Source organism: Neofelis nebulosa, chromosome 1 (genome assembly GCF_028018385.1).
Source record: "Neofelis nebulosa isolate mNeoNeb1 chromosome 1, mNeoNeb1.pri, whole genome shotgun sequence".
NCBI classification, from domain to species: Eukaryota; Metazoa; Chordata; class Mammalia; order Carnivora; family Felidae; genus Neofelis; species Neofelis nebulosa.
The window spans coordinates 130,997,257-131,016,189 of record NC_080782.1 but is presented as its reverse complement, the minus strand read 5'-3'; the positions used below and the strand labels follow the sequence as shown (position 1 = coordinate 131,016,189).

The window sequence follows — 18,933 nt, the reverse complement described above, 5'->3', positions numbered from 1 at the left end:
TTCTTAGAGCTTTGTAGTGTGAGGAGGCCAGTTGTAAGGTCAAAGTCCTTATCTCTGGGTTCACAGGCTTATCTTCTGGGGTTGGACCCACCCTCTCTCCTAAGTGGTATCAAATTGTGCATTTGGTGGACACATAATTCTCATCAAATTCTTTTTTTACCAGTGAAGTTTATGATCCAAACCACTGCTTTAAACCAAAGAAGAATAGCCTTTTTTTTTTTTAAAAAAAAAAAGGGGGGGGGTGCATGTTTTCCTACAAAAGTCAGATTCTAGTTGGATGATTGGCCCTGAGTAATGTAGACACCAGGGTGATTCCAGAAGGAAGCCCAGACCATCGCCTTCACACTGTGATTGTCCTCCAGCAGCTTTGCATTCCCCTTAGAATCATAATTCAGAATTTGTGGTTTAGGGACCATAGAGATTCTGTTGGCACAAATCTAGAGAGCTGAACCTCTGAGAGTTGGACCAAGTGGTCTGATGCTCACCTCCAAGAGGACAACCCAGAGACAGAGCAGACCCTGCAACTGTGTGGAGGGGAGAAGGGAGCCATGTAGAGCCTGAATATGTAGGCACGTAGGCCTGGAATATCTATGAGAATAGAATATTGCTAGGCTTTTAAATGAATTCCAGCATAGTCATTCTAAACATCCCTACAAACCTGAGTTCTGGGCAGATTCTGGTTTCCAGGGTAATGGTTGTGATGTTCCCAGTAACTGTCAGGGGTGTTCAGGGCATAGCAGCCAACAATGAAGGGAAAGCAAAACAGAAAAGGGGAAAAGTGCATGAAAAGAAACTTCTCAAAGTAGAGTAAAATATTGAACTAGGTTACAAAAGCACAGAGCTAGAACATGACAGCCTCTCTGATTTTGACAGCCCCTCTACTTTATTTTTTAAGTCCTGGCCACAGTTACAAAGAAGGAGCCATATCTGTCGAGACTTCCCAAGGGTTACGTAAACAGTTTGGATGGTTATATATTTTTTTAAACAACAGTTTCTGAAAACACTGAAAAAAATCCCACTTATTTAACAGTCTGATGTCTGAGCCAGCCCCGGGAGTCCCTGGGAGACCTTACAGAATCACTTCCTCCTGACTATAGTGGGGGCAGGGCCTTGGCTACGTCAGGAAGCTCATTGAGAGACCAGAGGAGCAAGAGCCGGATCTTCAGATTGTTCCTCATAAGGACAGCTCTGTCTTGTCACCAGCAGAGAGTGAGGACCCAGAATGCAGCAGACATAGGGCTTCTGGGGACATGGCCTTTTTAGGAGGGAACATGTGCTCCAGGCCACTCTGCCCACTTGAGATCTGGTATGATGATAGAAACAGGGTTCCTGGGCCCCTAAGTCATGGTGGGAATCCTCTCTTCTTTGTTAAGGTCTTAGGAACCTCAGTGGCCTCAAGGGTTTCTCAGATCTGAGGGGCTGTGTTTCATCTGAGAAATGCTTGTGTCTTTGGACACATCCTAGTCACTAACTCCTGTCTTCACTCCAGTAGCCTCTGAAAAGTAGACTACTGGTATCTAGAAAAAAGTATCTAGAAAAACTGGTTGTATGCACCAGTGGGAGTGGCTTAAAGGAAGCAAGAAGGTCCTCGTGCTTCGTTGTCATCCTCCCCCCACTCAAATTTTAACTATACCTCAAGTTTGCCATTAGAAATATATTTTCACTTAAGTATTCTCCTTCCCAAGATGTTATTTTGGAAGTGCAGTTAGCTAAAGATGCATAACTCATTAATGCAAATTAGCTTTATTAAACCGATGCTTTCTATTTAAAGAGGTCCTGGTCCAGTGGTTCTTAGTCTTTTTGAGGTCACACAGCCCTTCCAGAATTAAAGGAACTAGATGTACAAACATCCAGAATTTTACATACCATTTGTGGATCTCAAGGACCCCTTGATTGACCCTGCTCTGGAGTTCTGAGTTTTGTGAGAGGGTGGTACATGGGAAGAGGTGGTGGGGAGGGGTGGGGAACAGGTGCAAACAAGGAACCTGGGTGCTGCTAGAGATCACTTGTGGTTTTCCCCAAGGCTAGTAATGTGGACAAGTTAGAAATGAATGTCTGTCACCCAGCTGTGGTCCCTGCCCTGCCCTAGAGAGAAGGTATGCTTCTGTAGCAATGATGTTGGGGACTTGTGCACCACTTCTGTCAGCTCCCAAGGCCGTGTGCAGTATATCTCCATTGAGCTGGATGGGGAGAAAGCCGTCCCAGGGACTCTAGAGCTGGCTTTCTCCTAGAGGTCACAGAAAGTGGCTTGTGTCCATCTGTTGAGCTGGGGTCCTCTTGACAAGGTGACAGGGGCCACACTAACCTTCTACTGCCACCCCCCAGCAGAAGTGGGGGCTTGATCACTCCAGACTATATATTATAACCTTGACTCTGAGATCTGTTTTATTTTCTTTGGGGAAGTCAGTTTTACAAATCAGCTTGTGATTCCCTGGGTATTGTTCTGTTCAAACTAGGGGAAACATGGGGAAAGTTTTTGGATCCAGACTTCATTCGAAAGCATCACAGGGGATTTTGGAAGTGATGCAGCATAGCGAAACAAGCATAGTGATCATTTGTAGTCCCGTGCTTGTTATGTGAAGCTCCTTATGCTGTGGTGACTCAAGGAGGCAGAATTTCCCCTTCTTGAGCCAGCTGGACAAGTGTCAACACTTCTGTCTTTGCAAGCTCTGGCACAGAGGAGGAGGAGCAGGGCCTGGATTAAGGGAAGTCTGCAGGGACTGGAGGATTGGGTCCAGTTTAACACACATGAAATTAGGTGGTCCTTCTCTTGAGCCAGTCATCCAGGTTCCCCCTGCCCCACAGAGCCATCTGCAACATCTGGCATGGCACCCCATCCAAACTGGACACCAGCACATGTTTGTTAAACTGATCAGAGACTCACCTCTCACCTCCATCCCGTCCCAGAACAAATCCCAGGCTTTGCACGTCACACTCAAGCAGGCATACCCTCATGATCAGAACCAGTTTTTCCCACACTCACAGTCAGACTTTCTCCATTACTTCTTTGTGTTTTCTAGTATTAGTGATTGTTGTTATTATTTCTGTGTCCACTGGATTTCTTGATATTAAAATAAAGATTTCTTAAACAGGATACACGAAGCACTAGTCATAGATGAAGTGTATGATAAATTGACCTTTCATGAACTTTTGTTCATCAAAAGTTACCAGTGAAAGAGTGAAAAGGCATGTCACAGACTGATATTTTCAGTATTGTACTTGACAGAGGACTTATATTTAGAATGTAAAAATAATTCCAGCAAGTCAATCAGAAAAAGACAAAATAGGCAAAAGTCTGGATCAGCAACATCTTAAAACTGCATATGTGTATAGTCAATAAGCAAATTAAAATTTACAAGATATGCTATATACCGTCCCAAAGGACTGAGACTTAAGATTGATAATACCAAATATTGGCAGACCCTCATACATTCCTGGCAGAAATATCATGTGGTAAAATATGTAGCAGTACCTACGAAAGCTGGGATTATACCCATTTCATAAACTATCAATTCCGCTTCGCGTGTACACTCGAGAGGAGTGAATGCATATGTCCACCAGTGTCTGTAGTATTTTTATTCACAGAAGTCCCAAAGTGGAAACAGCGCAAATCTTCATCAGTCATGGAATGGAGAAATAAATTTTGTCATATCCATATGATGAAACACATCAGAGCAATTTAAAAAAAGAACAATGATGAAACAGAACAACATAGATGAATCTCACAGGCATGTTGAACGAAATCAGGCAGACATCAGAAAAGGGTGTATTATATGATTTGGTCCTCCTGAAGGATAGGACCACACTTTTCATCTCTGAAACCCCAGTGCCTGGCACAGTTCCTGTCACATATAGCCGGCTCTCATGTGATGTTTGTTGACAGGGTGAGTGAAGTAAGGCCCTTACTCCTAAAGGTGCCTTCAGAGTAACGTTTGTGTATGCATGAGAGTGGAATCCATCTGGGAGGCAGTTAACAAATGCTCACAATTTGCTGTAAAATGAGGCAGAAAACACCTGCTGTAAAGAGGAGCAAAACTGAAGCCCTTTCACGAGAATGAGGAGGGGAATGGCAGAGGAGCTGTGTGTTCTGGGAAGAGACACTCACAGGTGCTGGGGGACTAGGAGGCCTTCCTGAAAGGGATAGTATTGTGCTGAACTTTAAAAGTGGGTTGAGGGGCGCCTGGGTGGCGCAGTCGGTTAAGCGTCCGACTTCAGCCAGGTCACGATCTCGCGGTCCGTGAGTTCGAGCCCCGCGTCAGGCTCTGGGCTGATGGCTCGGAGCCTGGAGCCTGTTTCCGATTCTGTGTCTCCCTCTCTCTGCCCCTCCCCCGTTCATGCTCTGTCTCTCTCTGTCCCAAAAATAAATAAAAAAATGTTGAAAAAAAAAAAAAAAAAAAAAATTTAAAAGTGGGTTGAGATGACAAGAGGCAGAAGAGGCCTGGGAAGGGCAGCCCAGGCTCAGGGAGTCCCATAACCAGGTAGTTCTTGAGCCTCAGTGTGAATCAGAATTGCCTGGAGGCCTTGTGAAATCCCAGGTGGCTGGACCCCCCCACAAAGACTCTGATTGAGCAGGTCTGGGGCAGGGCCTGAGACTTTGCATTTCTAACAAGGGCCAGGTGATGTGGATGCTACTGGTCTAGAAGCCACACTTTGAGAACCACTGACTTAAGCAAAGCCATCTGGTCAAGCCAGTTGCATCACACCTGAGCCACAGTATTAAGTAAGCCAATGGCTTACTTACAATGGCATCGGGGTGTGGACAGGTGTAGTGGGCCGTGACCTGGAGGCTGAGGAATTTAGATGTAAATCTGTACGCTTAATTTAAGGCCAGCCACATGGATGGACATGTGTAATGACCGGTTTCTGGGATGTCCCTGTTACAGGGTGTGGGTACCCTCAGCGTGAAGCTTAAAGCTATACAGATGTGTGTGGATAGATTCATACCGCATTTGGCCTTGTAGAGGCCATCTACAAGCTCTGAGCAGAGCACATCTACAGAGGGAGATTCCGTTTACACTGATTGGCAAACAAGGATTGAAAAAAGGCATCATTTTATTTTCAATTTTTTAATTGTATTTTTTAAATTTAATTCCAGTATGTTTAACATACGGTATTATATTAGTTTCAGGTGTACAATATAGTGATTCAACACTTTTGTGTATCACTCCGCGAGGCCTCATCACAGTGAGTTCCCTCCTTAATCCCCATCACACATTTCACCCATCCCCCCACCCACCTCCCCTCTGTTAACCACTATTTTGTTCTTTAGAGTTAAGAGTCTGTTGCTTGGTTTGTCTCTCTTGCTCTTTTTTTGTTCCCTTTGCTTGTTTGTATTGTTTCTTAAATTCCACATATAAGTGAAATCATGTTTTTTGTCTTTCTCTGACTGACTTATTTTGCTTAGCACTATACTGTTTGGCTCCATCCATGACATCACAAATGGCAGATTTCATTCTTTTGTATGGCTGCATAATATACATATATATACATATGTATACATATATATATATATACACACATATATATACATATGTATACATATGTATATACATATATGCATATATATATGCATAAATATATACATATACATATACATATACATATACATATACATATACATATACATATACATATAGTACATACATATACATATATATATGCACCATATCTTTACCCATTCATCTATTGGTGGACACTTGGGCTGCTTCCATAATTTGGCTATTGTAAATAATGCTCCTGTAAACATAGAGATGCATGTGTCCCTTTGAATTAGTGTTTTTGTGTTTTGGGGGTACATACTCAGTAGTGTGATTACTGGATAGTAGGGTAGTTCTATCTCTAACTTTTTGAGGAACCACAGTAGCTGAGGATTCCCCTTTTTCCACATCCTCACCAACACTTGTTTCTTGTGTTTTTTATTTTAGCCATTCTGACAGGTGTGGGGTGAGATCTCATTGTTTCATTTGCATTTCCCTGATGATAGGGGATGTTGAGCGTCTTTTCATGTGTCTCTTGGCTATGTGGATGCAAAAAGACATCATTTCAAACATGCAACAGCAAGAGTATAGCCATCTGGTACATGCAAGCTATGGTAATGGCAGGTGGAAAAAGAATCTGCTGATCTGACCATTCAGGTAAAAGCATCAGTTTTACTCTCAATAAAGAGATACTTGCTCTAGATTTTTCTTTCTTGTGGCCCACAGCCCTCCCAAATTCCCGAGGACAAAGATGTCACACCACATACCCAGTCCATTTCTATTGCCAGAGAGATACCTAGATCCTGGAGGTTTCCCCCAAAAGGTCTCTCTGTGGCTGAAGAAGGGAGAGATAGTCACTTGGGTGCAGTTTGGGGAGGGAGGTCAACTCTTAATGCCTCAGGTGAAGAGTCCCTGACCCTCCCCAGGGTTGTCCCTGTCAGGACACCAGACCAGTCAGACAGGCCCTTTCCCGGATGACCCTGGCATGAAAAGCAGATGCCATCTGTCATCTTGGGTACTGGCTTCCAGTTATACCTCCAATAAACTACATTGACTACCAGCTCTCTGCAAAGCAATCTACTGGGTGTGGTAGAGACCCAGATGAATCAGCCACAGACCTGCCCTCCAGAAACACACAGTTTAATAGGGGGAGGGAGACAGAGAGAGAGAGAGTGGCCATTCCCAATATTAAAAACCCTTCTTCCGGGGCGCCTGGGTGGCGCAGTCGGTTAAGCGTCCGACTTCAGCCAGGTCACGATCTCGCGGTCCGTGAGTTCGAGCCCCGCGTCAGGCTCTGGGCTGATGGCTCGGAGCTTGGAGCCTGTTTCCGATTCTGTGTCTCCCTCTCTCTCTGCCCCTCCCCCGTTCATGCTCTGTCTCTGTCCCAAAAATAAATAAAAAAACGTTTAAAAAAAAAAAATTAAAAAAAAAAAAAAAAACCCTTCTTCCTGGTTTCTTGTTTCCTCCCCTTCACATCCCTGGCCTAGGTCTAGCCACCTCCTCTCCCTCACTTGCCAGCATTGGAGGCTGGGGCCTGTCACCATTCACCAGGATCCTGGGGTCACAGAGATGAGTAAATCAAGATTTGGTCTGGTGGGGAGCCTTTCCCGCCCCACAGCTGGGGATAGGGTAGCTCTGAGCAGGTGCCCTGCAGCCACTCCCCCTGCTGTGGGGGCCATGACCCTCAAGCTCTGGGCTGAGGAAACCCAAATCCCCTTCCTGGCTGGGTTCCACATTGATAAAGGGAACCTGGGAACCCCTGCATTTTCATCAGCCTGTCCCAGACCAGTCAAATCACAGGTCTTTGGGGGTTGCAGCTGCAGCTCACATGATTATCCACAGGAAGATGAGATGGGGCTCAGACGAATGTCAGTGCCCTGCTGATTTCCCAAGTACCTCCTTTTTCTTGGAGTCCTGCCTGCCTTTTCCCTCAGGGACATGGAAACTGGTTTGCTTCTTCCTCACTACCCCCATCCCCAACTCCCATTTACAAGAGAATCACATAGAAGAGAGCAGGGACCCGGAAATCAGAACCAGATTTAGATCTTACTCTGCAAAGCACCTAATCTTTCTGAACCTCAGTTTCCTTAAATGTAGAATGGTGGGGGCGCCTGGGTGGCTCAGTCGGTTGGGCGTCTGACTTCGGCTCAGGTCAAGATCTCACACTCTGTGAGTTCGAGCCCTGCATCGAGCTCTATGCTGACAGCTCAGAGCCTGGAGCCTGCTTCCAATTGTGTGTCTCCCTCTCTCTCTGCCCCTCCCCTGCTCATGCCCTGTCTCTCTCTGTCTCAAAAATAAATAAAAACATTTAAAAAAAATTTTTTTAATGTAGAATGGTGATAACAACCTTGCTTACTTCATAGTATTATTCAGAGGCGCAGAGGATATGGAAGCAAAATTCTTGTCCTTTAGCTGCCCTGAACCCTAACAAGGGAGTTGGACAAGCAGACACACACAGTGCAATATGTACCAGACCAGAGGCTTGTCTGGGCAGCAAATAGTGAGCAGAGTGGAGGCAAGCTAATTTTATCTAGTAAGGGGAAACGGCAGGGCTTCCTGTCCATGCCATGGGATGTGGGGTATGGAAGCAAGTTTCCAGAGCTTTGGACTGGTGTTTGTTGAATACCAGACACTATATTATTTTACTCATGTTTTATTTAGTCCTCACAACAACCCTATGAGATAGGTTTTATAGATAAGCAAACTGAGGCTTAGAAAGGATCATGCATTGGGCCCCTGGGTGGCTTAGTCAGTTGAGCATCCGACCTTTGATTTTGGCTCAGGTCATGATCCCAGGGTCGTGGAATGGAGCCCTGCATCAGCCTCTGTGCTGAGCATGGAGCCTGCTTAAGATTCTCTCTCTGTCTTGCTCTGCCCTCTCCTCGGCTCACTCTTTTTCTCAAATTAAACAACAAAAAAGAATCATGCATTGCCTTGGCATAGTATTTATTGAACATCTACTAGTTGTGTTGCAGATATAACAGTACACAAAACAGACTCAAGTCCCCCACTTATGGAGCTTGCATTCCATAGGTAAAGTCACTTACCCAAAATGAGACTGGAATGTGCCAGAGCTGGGATTCAAACCCAGGTCTGGTGGTCTCCTGGGCTTGTTCTTTTCCCACCTTACCCCCGCAACTCACTGCTCCTCAGGACACTCCTCTCTTACGGGGCATAGACTGCCCCTGCCAGCCCTTCTGGGGAATTCAAGGGTTCAGGAGCAAGGCTGGGTCAGAGATAGGAGAGGAGCTGCCATTTATGTAGAACCTTCTGTGTTCCAAGCCTTCCCTGGCAGCAGCCCCCCCCCCCCCCCCCCCCGCAAAGAAAGGCTGAATGCCTGATCTCTTGGATATTTTCCCCAGGGAGGGATGGAAAGGGGAGCTTCCCCAAGGGGATTTCAAGGGAAGGCGGGAGTGCTCTTTATGCTTACATCAGAAGGAGACACCCTCTTCTTGGCTCAGGTGGGGAATCCCTCTGTTTTTCACTGGGTTTAAGAGAGGCCTATTGTTTTCCTATTGTTTATGCCCTCAAGGGAGGAAAACTCAGGACCAGGGTATATCTGAGGATTGCATCAGCCTTTGGCATCTGAGTGAGCTCTGGCTCCTTGGTACTTGGCTCAGCTCTGCCCTTCGACTGTCCTCAGCTTCAGGCTGCTTCCTGATGCCATGAGACCCATGACACTCCCACTGGCCAGTGATGGTTTCTTTTAACCCAAGAAAATAATCAGTGATTTGCAAACCTAGTCCACTAAGGGAGGGGAAAAAAGATGCAAGATTGTTTGCTATAGCATTTACTCCTAGTAGCAGTCACTTGGAAATGATCTAAATGGCCGGTGTTTGGGGTTTAAATAAAGTATGGCAAAAGTATGCATTCAGTGGAATACTGTATAGCCTTTAAAAATCATCATGTAGGGTCTCCTGGATGGCTCAGTCAGTTGAGCGTCTGACTTCGGCTAAAATCATGATCTAGCAGTTCCCAAGCTTGAGCCCCCGAGTCCGGCTGGAGCCTGCTTCGGATTCTGTGTCTCCCTCTCTCTCTGCCCCTCCCCTGCTCACGCTCTGTCTCTCTCTGTCTCTCTCTCAAAAATAAATAAACATTAAAGAATTTTTAAAAATCATCATGTAGAAGATTAAATGACATCAGAAGAGTGCTTATAATAGGTTTAGTCAAAATTCATAACTGAAACGGTGTACACAGAACAGAATGGACAACCTGATCTCATTTTTAAACACTATATGTATGTATGCATAGAAAAATGTCTATAAGGATGCATACCAAATGTGAAGAGTAGTTATCTCTGGATGGTAGGATTCTAAGTGATTTTTTTCCTCTTTTCAATATTTTCCAATTCCTTCAGTGAAAATGCATGTCTTTTGTAATCATGGAGAGAAAATCCCACAGTATATATTAGAGAAGAGAAAGAGAATGTCTCCTTTTGGTCCTGTGCTTCGATGACCACAGGCCCCAGTCAGCTCTGGGAGATCTGAAAGCCCAAGAAGAGTGGGGTAGAGGCCAGCTTGAGAACTAGCTGGGTGCCATCTCCCAGAGAGGCTGCCTGACCGCACAGTCTGGCTGAAGGAGGCCCCTCCCATGCTTTCTCCCTCTCTCACACCCATTTTATTGTCTTCATTGCATTTGTCCACATCTGAAATGACCTGCCTGGGCATCTGTCTCTTGGGTGATTATCTCCACCACCACAAAGCAAGCTCCATGAGACCAGGGACGCTGCCTATCCTGTTCCCTTTGACTTCCCGTCAGCACCAGGGGCCCAAGTGAGATCTTGGTTTGTAAGCGGCAGAGGGCATACTCAGCAGCCCCAAGCTGTGGGCATTGATCTTAAAGCCACAGGTGACAGTGAGAAAATGGGAACTACTTCATGTAAGTTTGGAAACAGGCAGATAGGTGGCTCACGGGGCCAGAACTGGAGGAAGCTCAGTGACCTGGAGAACCAGGTTCAGCTTGGTGACCACGGCTGCCACTGACACGTGTTGGGGGAGTGTGGCTTTGTGCGTTACATTTTATAAACTAGTGGCATGAAGGTAGAAGCAATTTATCTGATCATCACTTACCCTTTGCTTTCCAGTCTCCTGCTGCTGCCAGCTCACTCTGTCCTTCAGGCTGATGACTTCAGCTCTTCTCTTTTGAGCCTGTTGCAGTCAGGTTCCCATCCCAAAACCATTCCATTGAATCTGCCCTTGACCGAGATCAACTTTGACCCTATGATGCCAAATCCAAGGATTAATTCTGTGAGTTGACCTATCCCAATGGATTGCTCCATCCTCCTTGAAACCCTTTCTCCTGGTTTCTCTCCTACTGTACTTGCTACTCCTTCTCAGTCTTTTTTGCTGAATAATTGAATGGGACTCATTCCTTAGACTGACAGTTTCCCTACTGACAGTCACCCCCTTGGTGATCTCCTCCTGGGTCATTGCTTTAAAGAGCTATGTGATGAGTATTTGCAAGTCTTACTTTGGGGCCTGGATCTCTCCCCTGAACTCATATATCCAACCTGCCCACAGGGCTCTCCAACTGTCTAAAAGGCATCTCCTACTTAACATGTCCAAAACCAAGTTCCTTATCTTCCCGCAAACGTGCTCCATCAGTAGGCTTCTACAAGGCAGATAATGGCAATTCTGGACTCCCATTTGCTCAGGCCAAAAATCTCAGAGCCCTATCTGAATTCTTTATTTCCAATCTACTTCTAATCCATGAGCAATTCCTGTTGGCTCTACTCAATAGAATTTGATCATATCTGAATACCTCCATGCTGCCTCTCTAGTCCAAGTTATCGGTGTCTCTTGCCACAATTTCTGCAATAACCTTCTAACTGGTTGGTTCTACCTGTGCTGCCCAGTTTATTCTCAACACAGCATCCAGAGTGGCATTGTTAAAATGTGAGTCACATCATTGCAATTCTCTGTGTAAACTCTCCAGTGGCTCCCATCTGAGTCAAAGCTCAAGGTCATTCAAGGGCCTTCTTTTAGTGCCCTACATGTTCAGAGCTTTGCTGCCTCTCTGATTCTCTTTCTTACTTCCCCTTCACTCACTGTCCTCTGGCCACCTCACCCTTTCCCACTGATCTGTACCATGTCAGGCAGGCTCTCATATCTGGACTTTTATACATGCTATTCCCTCCACTTGGAAATCTTCTTTCCTATTAAATGTCAGGGTCCTTGCCCTCATTTCTTTCAGGTCTTTGGTCATAATTCACCTTCCCTGGCCATACTGTTTAGAATTTGGTACACTTTCCCACCTGCTCCATAGCTCCCTTCCCCTTCTCTGCTCTATTCTTCTTCCAGAGCACTTTCCTCTCCTGACTACTATATATTATATTTTTTTTTTCTTTCTTTGGTTGTTGATCTCCCCTAGTAGACTGCAAGCTGTCTGAGGGCAGGGTTTTTATCTGTTTTGTCTCCTGCTGTATCTCCAGAGCCTGGAAACAGTGCCTGGCATACAGTTGGTGTCGAATAAATATCCGATGAATGGATATATGACTAAAAATACATGAAAGGATGACTTACTGTTTATAAAAGGCCTTTGAGACAAGGTAGAAAGATCACTGAGTTTCCTGCTGGCATAGGAGCATTAATAGACTCAGTGTGAAAGAAATGCCCCAAGTGGAGAATGCCCCTCTGTGGAAGTCATGATGCCTGTGTTTGACCTGGGCCAGCATGCAGCCAGCTGATACCTCAGTGGCTTCCGAAGAACTCACCACAGATGAGCACACCCCACTTCATTTCCATGCAGGCCTCTTTTACCCCAAGGCCTTCCCTCAGCGCACTGCCTCAATCATTTACTTTCCTTTTTTTTCCAGGTGCCAGGGTTTGCAGCCTATTGGAGGAAAACAACATCAAGGTAAGAGAACAATAAGACTGTGTCTCTTTTGGGACTTCCCAACTTAAAGGGCCTTGGAAGATATTCAAGGAAGACTAGAGTATTGAAAGTGTTGGCAGCTGGGTAACACAGGGGACTCGTGTTGACTTCCTGGGTAGAGTGTGGGCACTGGGGACAGTGAGTCCAGCTCAGTGTTGAGCTGTGAATCATCAGAGGTGGCTGCAAGGTCTTTAGACCCAAGAAGACTGTGCTTCCCTTGGGAAAACAGAGCAACCTCCCCCAAACCAGTCATTTGTGCCCACAGCCTGGCTCTCCTGCTCTGCTTTCCTTACCTCCCTCCAGGCCTCTGTCCTTCATCCCTCGCTCTTCTGCCAAACCTACTGAAGTCAGGGTGTCCTGGGTTTTTGTTTTTGTTTTTGTTTTTGTTTTTTTAAGCAAGGATGGTTTAGGTCTAGATCCAGAGAAATATAGGATGCTTCCTGCGTAGGAGTTATCTGATTCTGTGCTAAATGTGGTCTAAATTTCAAAGAGTGAAAACACTCAATAAATAATGGATGGTAGGGAAATGTGTACCAATGTGTGTGTACTGCTGACTTGATTCAAAAAGGTGCTTTTTAAAACCAGTGTTAAAAATGTGTCCAGGCTTTGACCAGGCAATTCTACTTTTTGGAATTTATCCTAGGAAAATAATCATAGTTGTGCAAAGGTATATGTGCAAAGGTTATATATTTATAACCACATTGTTTTATAAAAGAAAAAAAAAAGAGAAAGAAACATTGGAAAGCCCAAGAAAAAGGAATTGGTCCTTTAAAACCTGGCACATCCACACAAGGGCACATATCATGCAGCAGAATGACCTAGGTGTATACTTACTGGCAAGAAAGACATTTGCATATATTGCTAAGTAAAGGGGAAAAAAAGGAAAAAGAAAAAATGAACAAAGCTTACAAAACATGCAAGGCAAGTGGCTTGGAACTCAGGCTGGAGGGTTGAAATCCAGATCAGTCTCTTAACCCGTGTGGGAACTCAGGCAAGTGATGTGATCTCCCTGAGCCTCTACTACCTGCCAGTAAAATGGGCATAATAACATGGTTGCAAGAACTGGGTGGGATTAACACATCTAAAGGCCTCAGCACAGGGTCCGGCCTGGGTTGAGGGCTCAGCAGCTGCGTACCCAGATGAGATGTGAACCAGTAATATTTCTGCCAGTGTATAAGCCTGGAAACATTCTGGAAATTCATAGACAAGTAATGGTTTTATTTGGCTGGTAGAATTGTGGGTGATTTTTAATATTTTCTTATTTTTCTACAAGGAATACTTGTTACTTATTTAACAATGAGGTAATTTTTAAAAGAAGTAACAATGGGAAAGATTAAAAGAAAAAAAAACCCTGCCTTGCTTTGGGCAGGCAAGCCAGCTGAGCAGCCCCTGGGGCAAAGCCCTGAAGGAATGAAGGAGAGGCAGGAAGGAGAGGGAAGGGGGAGGGAGGTGGGTGAAGGAAAGAACAAAAAGGACCCTTAGACCTGACGGCTGGTGCCCAAGGAGATGTACCTCAGAATTAAGATTCAAACCCTACAGGCATGTTCCCCACTTTGACAGCTCCTGGGGAGGTCCTGGTAGGAGATACGGTGACTCAAGTCCCATCTGCCCCATGAGATGATGAGGAGTGTGTGCAGCCACCTCTGGCAGCTGAGCACATGACAGGAGGGGCCCTGGGCCTTCAGAAACCCAGCATATTGTCCACATCCAGAGTAGGAGAGACAGGAAATCCTAGTGAATTCCTAAATTCCTAAAAGGATGACTAGCTCCCCTTTCCTTTGGCAGCCTGGCAGGATCCACGCTCAAGAGCAGGATTTCCCAAGCAAATACAGCCTGCTGGGAAAGGGAGCCAGTGACTGGTGACCCCCAAAGATTTACTTGCCAGCTCCTATCCCCACCCCCACCCACATCAATGAGGTGCCAATTTATTCAGCATTTCTTGGGGCAGGGATCACCCACCTAAGTGAATTCTCCAAGTAATCAAACTCAGTCCCATCAGGTTGCAATGTTTAATTAATTTGTTTTATCAAAATCATGCATGCATATGGTTTATATATCAACAGTACAGGAAGCTTGTAATAAGGATTGCCTCCTTACCTTTCTTGGTGCTTCTCCCTCTCTAGAGAAGCCTCTTTCTACTCTCATTAGTTCCTATTTCTGTTCATACTGTTATTTCTTGATTTGCCAATTTTAGACATCTGTTGACTTCTTGTGGGAGACAAAAATTAAGCTTTCCTACAAAGCTGCCTCCAGTTCTCCTCCCTCCATCTCCCAGTAAGAAGATAACATGATTTTTGGTTGACTCAGTAGTGACTGTAGACACATTATTCACTACTGAACTAAGTGGTGTGTTATGTGTCCTTGAGGTCTCGGGGGAAAAAATCTTATATCTTTGATAATTTTCTCCCCTTTATTTTACCTGTTGGATCTACTGGATTACTCTTCTGATATTCTTATATTTTTTATTTCCCTTCCCTTTGCCTTTTGGGTCTACTTTCTTGGGAAACTTGACTTGACTTTATCCTCCAACCCTTCTGCTGATTTTGTCTTAATTGTGGCCTTCATATTTTTAATATACAAATATTCATGTTTTCTGTGCCTTTTTTCATAATATCACATTCTTGTTCTATGGATATGCTATTGCCCTCTTATCTCTCTGAAGGAGTTATTTCTTTTTCTTTTGTTTATTTGTTTTGTTTTAATATTCTTCTTTTCTCTTTGTTGCCTTTATATCCACCTAGCTACTTTTTGTTTGTTTGTTTTCTCTCTTTCATGTTGGAGTCTTTCCTCAAATGTCACATGTCGTGGCTGCCTGTTAATATTTATGAATGATGCAATAAAAAGTATGAATCAAACTGTGTGTTTGGGCACAACCTATCAGCTGGGGCTTTACTATAGGTAGCAAGCCAGCCTTTTTGTTAACAAGCCTCAAAATGCCACACTCTTCTCTGAAACTAGGTTTCTCAACCTTGGTGCTGTTGATATTTTAGGACAAACAATTCCTTATTGTCAGGGGCTCTTGGGCACTGTCGAGTGTTTAACAGTATCCCTGAACTCTACGTCCAGATGCCAGTAGCAGCCTCCCTTCATGGAGTTGTGATAACCAAAAATGTCTATAAACATTGCCAGATGTCACCTGGGGCCCAGATCACCCCTTTGAGAACCACTACTTGAGCCATTCTGCTTTTCAAGAGAAGCACTCTGACTCCTTGTTCCCGTTACTTATTACTGCATAACAAATCACCCCAGAACTTAGTAGCATCAACAACAGCCGTTTTGTTATTCTGCAAGTCAGAAATTCAGAAAAGGCACAGCTCTTCTCTGCTGCACCATGTCTGGGGCCCTGGTTAGGATGACTGAAATGACTGGAGGCTTGCGTAGCTGGGATATAGAACAGCTGGGGCTGAAAGATCCACTTTCAAGATGGTTCTCCACTTGGCAGGGATAGCGGGAAGCCTGGACTCAGCTGGGACTGGTGACTGGGGAGACTGCACATGGCCTCTCTAGCATCCAGCCTGGGAGTTGGGCCTCTTATGTGGTAGCTCAGGGCTCCAGTGTGAATGCTCCAGCCAGCAACATGGGCGCTGCACGGCTTTCTGCGGCCTGGCCTTGGAAGTCACATGGCATCACTTCCACTGTAGTCACAAGACTACATAGATTCAGGGAAGGAGACTGACGCCCACTTCTCAGAGGAAGATGTGTCAGAAAAATTTGCAGCCATGTTTGAAATTCGCCACACTCCAGAATGGTGTGATATATGCCTGGGGCACGGTGCAATGTGAAGAGTGGGGACATTGACTCTCACCCTTCATTCTCCAGACTTTGCCCTCATCCCCCATTTGCAGCCTTGTGTTCATCTGCCATCTCTTCTGCCTGAGCCTCTCCTGTTCAGGGTCTTCAGTCACCTGCTATGTGGGATGGAGTGTGAGGTGGGATCTAGGAGGATATCCCTGGTTCCTTACCCCACTGCTTCCTATACCTGACCACCACCATCATAATACTTAATTTCCCTCAAGTCTGAGTTGCTCCAGGGTTCTGAGGGTGAAGGGGCTTGCCTCCTGGCAACATCCCCTTCTGCAGTCCCTAGGAGACCAGCTTCCTCCACCTGCTTTCTGCCTTTCTGGAGTGTGCTAAAATCTCATCCATTGATGTCTCTTTTACCATTCTCTTTGCGCTTGAAGGGTTATACCTTTCTTTTCTTTTTTAAATTTATATCTAATTTATTTTTTAAGTTCTTATTTAAATCCCAGTTAACATACAGTGTAAAATTATTTTCAGGTGTACAATATAGTGATTCAACACTGCCATACCTCACCTGGTGCTCATCATGACAAGTGCACTCCTAATGCCCATTGCCTATTTCACCCATTCCCCCCACTATACCATTTTATTTCTTGACTGGCATTTTAGCAGCACTTCAGGAGAGAAAGAAGATTAGGACATGTGACTGACCTGACGTGTTAACTGTAAGCCCTGTTGTACTTTTTTTGGAATGAGATATATCTCTACCTTGTGTTATCATCTTCCCTGCCCTGAAAGCTCTGTTCAGTAGTGCAGTGACCACATTCAACCCTTTGCTGGTAATTCAGTCATGTTTATAAACATGCATGTGTACCTTGGAATTATTAGGCTATGTAGAGCAATTTGTCCCTCCATGATGGGGACCAGGATCACTGCATTTAAATCCCTTGAACCCTTTTTGTGGTCATCTCTGTCTCAGGCTGTCTCTTGTCCCATTTATTTATGGTGAGAATGCCACATTACAGCACATTAACTTCTAATCAACTGTTTTTCAGTGGCTAAACCTGATGACAGTGCATGGGATCCCTGGCCCCACCCATTTTCTACCCTTCCCCACACCTTGCAGGATTTGACCTTTGTGGAATTTATCAACCAGTGCTTCCAGTTGGGTTTGGCCAATAGAAAGTCCCTGCAGGATCCTGGAGGATAATGTTAGGTGCTTTAGGATACTTTATCCCATTCACCTCACTTGCTAGGCCTCAGTCTGCAGGGTCTGTGTGCTTCACCCTTCAGGCACAACCCCTGTGGGCAGCCCTCCCCTCCAGGCTTGTCTAGGTTCATGTAACCACTCCCTTGCCCTCCTCCCTTCAGGTAGGAGGTAACAGCTCCCCCACTGGTGTTGGCTCCAGGGTGCTTCTCTTTCCCTTGTCCTTTGCCTCAGTTCTGCTCACCTTGTCCTTCTTTAAGGTCCCCTCTGTTACCTGTGCAGTGTGTATCTGTTTCCCACTGGGACTCTGACCATACAGAAACTTTTTCTAATTTGCTTCTAAAATAAGAATAGTCCCTGAATGAGCCCTGCAAGATCCTCTTAGGTGTTCTTCGTATGAGCTTTGTGACCTCTCTGGACTACTCAGGAATTTTAAAAATACACTTTCTAGGTTTTTGACTGTAATGCATGGTAGAGGGTTCTGTGTTAGTGACTTCTCCATATGGGGAAATATTACTTACTGGAGTATTTTGAGAAGGAAGATAAGTATGTAAATAAAAGGAAACCAGGAGAGAGATTTTTATGACTTTTAGAAATTATATGGCTGACTGGAAAATATCAACAGTTTCAGAAAATGAAGAAATACCTTCCTGAATAACAGATTCTTGCTGGATCTTTAAGGTCAAGTGTATATTCAGGGGACATCCGGGCCATGTCTGGATGGGATTCCCTTAGATCTGACATTAGGAGTGCCTTAGGTCACTAAGCCCACTAAGCCTGTGTGCTTCCAGGTCAGTAGCCTCTTTGATGCTTTTACTATGAGGGCATTATGTGCTTGTTTATCCCCTCGGGTGAGTATAGTGAAGCCCAAAGAGGCCTACGGCCTAGGCCCCAGTCATACCTCATGCCCAGGAGGAGTGCCCCAGAGCCCAGCCACCCTTCAGCTACCCCTGAGATCAGCCTGCATGGCTCTGCTGCTGGAGTGCTCTCTGGATTCTCTTGCCTCCTCCCTCCCCTGGCCTAGTCAAACCTTAGTTTTGTTTAATTTCTACAGACCATTGAAGCATAGGTAACTCTAGGGAAAAATTAGAATCAAGAACTCTTCCTGGCCACCCATTTCCTGAAACACAGAAAGGAAACATTTCATAAACGCTTTGTAAAGTAGACAAAAGGAAGGGGTAGGGGCACTCTGGCTGGCAGGGCTGGCCATGTGGCATCTCACAGATGAGGGAGGTGAGATGGCACATGGGGGCTGAGGTCTCAGCCAGGGGCAGCACAGGCACAGCCCCTGGCACTGTGTCTCTCTGGCCACTCCAGCAGAGCCATTGATCCTCTGCCCTCCTGGGCCAGGAGAAAACACCTGGGAGCATCCCCCCCATTTCCCATGGGGGAGACTGAAGCCAGAGAAGTGGAGAGTTACAGCTTCAGTGGAGAGACACTCATAACTTTACACCCTGGCTTCCTTATTCATGCCTCTTTCACTTCTAGGGATTTTTTTTTTTTTTTTTAATTTGGGGAGTAGGGACTGGGCAGTTGGAGATAGATTTCTTTGTTCCTAACTTGGCTACCTCCATTGATGTAGTCTTTATCAGTTTAACTTGTCCTCTTTCATCCCACACCACTCTGTGTCCCTCT

The 18,933-nt window shown here is 45.2% G+C and overlaps 1 protein-coding gene across 1 annotated transcript in view; it reads left to right on the top strand.

Annotated features, from left to right (window-relative positions):
- LOC131519224 (uncharacterized) overlaps positions 1–18,933 on the top strand; it is a 67,033-nt gene that overhangs the window by 30,051 nt on the left and 18,049 nt on the right. Inside the window, exon 4 of the mRNA XM_058742086.1 lies at positions 12,292–12,332. Coding sequence (XP_058598069.1) covers positions 12,292–12,332 — 41 coding nt within the window. The remainder of the gene's footprint in view (positions 1–12,291; positions 12,333–18,933) is intronic.